Here is a 5,826-nt window from a genome sequence, read left to right as displayed (position 1 = left end):
GCGGGGTGGGGGTGGGGGTGGGGGGGGGGGGGGGGTGGAGAGACAAGAACTCATGAGGGAACTACACACGACTGAGGCTGTTAGGGTCAACATAAATGGCATATCATATCACATACCATTGAAGATACTGAAATAATATCATTCAATGAAAGTGAAAGAGTGTGTCGCAGACTCTGTCCCATGCAGAGGCAATGCATTTAAACCACAAAACTGCTGCCAAAATTTATTATAAAGCTGTTTGAGAGACGGATGACATATTATGTGGACGCGATAACCTCTCCAAAGAGAACAGTCAGGAAAAAAAAAATCCAGTACACGTTATACCCTGTTCTTGAAGCAGGTGTCTTAATGCATAATATGGAACACACCATTCAAAAACATACACCAAAAGTACGCCAAAGTTGTAGCGTGTACTTTTCGCACTAGCCTTGTGACCTGGCACTCAAGATTTCACTCGGGTTGAGGCGGTTCAGATGAAAAGTCCAGGCTTTTGCTCGACTTTGGCACAGAAGGTGTGGACCTGAAAAGGACAACAATGAGACTGTTATAATTGTGTTAACATCTCCAATGACTAACTTTTACTTTTCCGATCCAGCCGCCATTTGGGTTCTCGCCCTTCGGTCTGTCGATATGGCAAAGAATTGACAGGTTTTAATCAGCTGTGCTTTGTCGCTGTATAGAGTGTTTCCGATGTCTGGGGAGGCAGGTAGGTAGGTGCTACGCAAGTCACAAAGTGCTGGGCAGTTAAAGTTAAAGAGGTGGTGTGGTACTGTTTCATCCTGGCAGTCGCACAACGGGCAGTCGGGTGGGGTATCCTTGCGGATCCTATTTAGGTAGGAATTTAGTGGTATGTGTTGTGTTCGCAGGCGAAATATTGTGACTTGTTCTCTTCTACTCAGGGAATTTATTGCATCTTTAGAGTTGGGGGCTGTCATGTGTGTAAATACAGTTCTTCCAGTTTTGCCCATTGCCCATCCATTCAGCCACTGTTCCCTGGTGTTGCATTTGATGATGTTCTTGGCTGTCTGTTGTGATACTGGGTTGTGTGGTTGTGTTTGTGATGCTCCCTTCTTGGCAAGGGTGTCTGCTCTGTCGACTCCAATGACACAATTTGTATAATTTAGGCAGTAAGTTCTTTGACCCTGCCCATCTGGGCCAACTTGAGCCGAGTGGGACAAAATCCCGGTAAACAAGACAGTGAAATAAGATACATTGTACTTTCCTATTTGGGAATCTTTTTTTTGTTTTAAGTTTTACGGCACTTGCAACACAAACAGATCATACAAATGCAGAAGATTTAGAAATGTTGCAAGAGAGTAACATTCACAAAGAAAAGAAGGGAGGAGAGATAAGGACAATAGACGAACAGGTTCAGGTGAACCCATGCTCTGTGTAAACACACGCTTAGGACGTCTCTACAGCAATGTGCGTTTAGGCAGAGTCTACTAGATAAGTATTTTTTGTTTTGTTTTAGTAGAGGTTTAACGGCGCTCGCAACTGCATAAGGTCATTTGAGCGCCAAGGGGTGGATGTCAACAGAGAAGTCTTTACAGGGAATCAGACTTACTCTGCTCACCTCTCCAGCTTCAACAACACAAAGTCTGCTTTGACTATCAAGGCATCCCGGAAATAGCGGGTCACAAGAGTGTGACAAACATACAAAAGAAGTAGAGGAAAATGACGATAGTAAGGATTAGGAAAAAAAAAAGCAGCAGTTCCCTGCTGTAGTTCAAGCACAGTTATGAGCATGACATTATTGGATCAGCCCATTTACAATTCTACTGTGCATTAGAACGAGAAATGTTCCCCCTTTGGGAATGGCCTAAAGACACTTCAGTCAGTGGCACCGCCCAGTGACCTTTGAATGAGAGGAGAACATCTTAACCTCTAGGCCACGAAAGCCCCCTTGCGTAGTTTCAAAACAGTCACACATGCAAAGAATTTCAAATGTCCATGTGAATATAAATGTGAAAGAAAGGCGGCAGTCCATATGACTATGTGCAAGAAAGTCAGTGGTCCTTAACATTCTTTTGTGACCTTTGTTGTTCCTTTCTGAGGTATTCAACTGGTCTGTTTGATGTACTTACAGAGGCGCCATATCGTCCAAGTTGAGCTTTTTCTTTGCTGACATGCTTCCTCGGGCCATCATTGTTGCATTTATGTGCTTCAGCTTTTCCGACTGAAACAAAGGAGAAAAGTAAGTTTCAACTGGAAAGAAACAAACCGACATAACAGCTTTTCAGCTGACTTTAGTTTGATAGAGGTTTAAGAGTATCTGCAACACTTTTCTTACATGTAAATGCCAAAGATTAGTTACAAGGGAGTAACAAACATAAAAAAGGAGGGTAGCATGGGACAGCAGTTAACAGTGATAGAAAAAGCAACCCGCAACACAGTGCCCACCAACTGCCTACTCAGTTGACTAAGAAGCTAGAAGAAGAAAAAAAAAAGACAAAAGAAAAAAAATATTTAAACATTCATCATCAATGACACATTTATGACCAAACATGTCCCCAAGGCAGGAAAATCAACAATGACAACAATAGTAGATCTTAAACTGAGAACTCGCTGACTCATCGGTAGCAACAACGAAATTACTAGGTCTATAACTGAGAACTCACAGAGCTGTTAGCAGCAATAACAAAATTTGAGGCATTGTGGTGAAATCAGGAGCTCATCAAAATGATGAAATCAAAGAATGTTTTTTTTTGCTACAACTTTGATGTCCATTTAAAAACATTTCCATTTCTGTGTTCATTTTTCTAAAAACCATTCATTAAAGTCACAAAAAATGTAAATATTCAGTTTCCAAGGACTCTCAAGCTATGGAAGTCAAATGGCCATTTTCTTGCTAATTTTACTGCTGAAACCAGGGGACTCTCACTTCCTTCAAATAAACAAGCTTTAACATGATACAAATAACTCCACGCGTCAAAAAATTGACAAGCGCCTGATTCCACCGCGTCATGACACATATCAGAACTAAGAACTCACCGAGCCAATCGTGTCACCAAAGCTGTAGAGAAGTCTAGTGGAGGGAGTCATCTGACTAGGTGACGCTGGTGTCTTGAACTCGGAATCTTTCATCGGTGAAACAGTGAACTTTCTCTTCCCTAACAAGCTGAAATATCAAAAAACCGAAAATGTTTTAAAAGGCATTATCATTACAACAGAAAAGCATGTAGTAAACCAATGTCATATACTCAGAGACATTTTATTTCACAAAACACAAAAGCATCCTCTTACAGAATGCAACCAACCCCATTCCCTCAACTACCAAAGATGTAAATGGGCAACTGAGAGGTGAGACGAGCGCTCAGAGCCAGAGGCAATGTCCGTTTTGGTCAAAATGTCCAAAAATATCAAAATTGAGAGGGGGCTCAGTAGCTCAACAGGTAAGCTGTTCACCTGTCAGGACAGCGTTAACCTCTTTGTTGCCTTAGATGTACCTGGTACACCGCTAAAAAATGCATAACTTTTAGCTCTGTGCTGTACCATGACAAGTTGGCAAAAATTTGATATTCCTGGTTGTCTGTAAGACATTACATGTGTGTCCCGTTAATCATCTGGCTCTAATTCTTCTGTGCGCAGGTTTAGCCTCTAGCACTGCATGGATTCATATTTGGGAATAAAAAATGTGTACATCAGCAACAAATTTGCATGTATTAGTTTACTGCTAGGCTTGCAAGAGATTAAAAAAAAACACATACCAAATTTTTTTGGGGTAAGTGTTTTATGGCACAAAAAGTAAACACCACAAAGTGCGGCAGATTTCACTTAAAGACTTAGATTTGCAAGTTTTTAAAATTATGGGCAAGGTGAGGAATATAGAGAACGAGAAAACTGAGGAAAGTTACACTATATAAGACCTGGGGTCTGAATATATCAAGAGCAGACTAGATTTACACAGAGAGTCCACTGATACTGAGACGTGCTGCCTGGTGAAACAAGGTTAACTGAAAAATCAGTGCTGACAACATGAACGCGCAGCCCTGGCAAAGAAGGGGTTAAAATCCCCACCCGCTTCAGTTTTCTACAACCCCTGATCCTAGGATCAGGCACCTATTGCTCTTGGAAAAGGATGAAAGGCTGCCACCTATAACAACACATAGCAGCCTGTCGGGTAAGGGGTGATTCTACGTTCCATGGAGACAAAAGGGCCATGTATGTAGAATCAAGTGCTTTGTGAGATAAAAATCTTACAGTCACTGACTCCGTAAGCCCTAGAAGTAGGAAGAAAAAAAATTGAGGTACTCAAATGAGGTTATATGTCATGTCTGTAAATATCAAACCAATCTAGTAGTAGTAGTAGTATAGGGTTTTACGGCGCCCGCAACTGCTAAGGTCATATGAGCGCGTGAAACACAAGCCGTTTACTTCCGCAAAAGTTCGCTGCACGATTGGTTAACTAATTGATTCTAAAATGCTAAAATGTTTGGCCAAAATTGAAATTTCTAGCATCTAGATCTATGTCCAAGCGTGGCCAATTAACATCTTGCCATAATCATCAATTTTTCTCAAAACTAGCTATTTAGACGTAGTCACCTGAAGCCTTCAGCAGAGCAGATATCAGTTGGTAGATTGGAGTAAAGTGAGGCACATTGACACATTCACAACAATTTATAGCAAGGAAAGAGTCAAGACAGGCAAACGCAAACAAAAGGATGAAATTTTTTTTTAAAAGTAGGACCTACACATACCGGTGGTGTTTCCAACCATCCACCAATGACCATTTACTGCAGGGAAAGGCGAGACAGATCGACGAAAACAATAAGGGGACAAAAAATCGCTAAAAAAAAAAAAAACCAGCACAAGAGAAGAAATAAAACACGTTACATTGCCATAAAAATGTACCTGTGTCTCGGGGACGCCTGAGCATGCTTTGGCAGAGGAGACAGCTGTGGAGTCTGTGGATAAATAAAGGACATGAAAGGTGGGGTTTTTTATAGCTTTTTTGTAAGAGTTTTACGGCATTTGCAACACAATTAGGTCATATAAGAACCGAAGATTAGAGGTGTTACAAGGGAGTAACAAACACAAAAAAGGAGGGGGAAAAAAGACGATAGACGTTTGATAGGAAAGAAGGAGCAAACCGCACCAGAGCACCCGCCAACCACCCACTTTTTAAAGTTTTATTAAGAGTTTTACAACACTTGCAACATAAAAAGGTCATATAAGTGCCAAAGATTAGGTGTTACAAGAGAGTTTTGTTTGTTTGTTTTGGTAAAGTGTTTTACGGCGCTCGCAACTGCATAAGGTCATATGAGCGCGCGGGACACACCTAATATTTTCAGCTGGTAGGAAATTTTGAATTTTGCGCGGGTGGTGGCCGAAGCCTACTCTTATCGATTTTAGACCACCAAGGGATCTTTAACGTGCGCAACTTGCACACGGGCCCTCCAAGATTTTTTTCACCCTTGTCCGAGAAGGCTAGGTGTAGATCTTTCCTAAAAGAAGATCAGGGGTGTGGCTGAAAGACAACAGTAAGAAGAAGTGAAGGAGTAGTATTAGAAAGGCTGCAGAAAGAATCAGGAGCCCAAAGGAAGGGGCAAGGGAGGTGTGGGGGTGGGGGCAGAAGGAGGAGACGAAAGCAGACGACAGAACATTGCTAGAGAGCAGGAAATGAGGTGAAAGGAGACAAATTTAGAGAAGAAAATTTTTCGGTTGCTACCCGGATTCGAACCCGGGAACTTTTGAGTGAGAGGCCAACACCTTAACCTCTAGGCCACGAGAGACCCCTTGGTTTCTTCAATTTCATTATTTTGTCGAGCGCCTGATTTCACCACGGTGCCACAAAATTGTGTCGACAATACCACGCAGGTACCA

The 5,826-nt window shown here is 41.8% G+C and overlaps 1 protein-coding gene across 1 annotated transcript in view; it reads right to left on the bottom strand.

The window, feature by feature from the left end:
* Positions 1-27: 27 nt before the first annotated feature.
* LOC101848233 (retinoblastoma-associated protein) overlaps positions 28-5,826 on the bottom strand; it is a 46,640-nt gene continuing 40,841 nt past the window's right edge. Inside the window, exons 24-27 of the mRNA XM_005106350.3 lie at positions 4,855-4,907; positions 2,995-3,121; positions 2,088-2,179; positions 28-520 (exon numbers count right to left, since the gene is read on the bottom strand). Of these exons, the coding sequence (XP_005106407.1) occupies positions 451-520; positions 2,088-2,179; positions 2,995-3,121; positions 4,855-4,907 (342 nt within the window). The 3' untranslated portion in view covers positions 28-450. The remainder of the gene's footprint in view (positions 521-2,087; positions 2,180-2,994; positions 3,122-4,854; positions 4,908-5,826) is intronic.

Source organism: Aplysia californica, unplaced genomic scaffold, assembly GCF_000002075.1.
Source record: "Aplysia californica isolate F4 #8 unplaced genomic scaffold, AplCal3.0 scaffold00528, whole genome shotgun sequence".
Taxonomy (NCBI): Eukaryota; Metazoa; Mollusca; class Gastropoda; order Aplysiida; family Aplysiidae; genus Aplysia; species Aplysia californica.
This window is presented reverse-complemented; position numbering and strand designations above follow the sequence as displayed.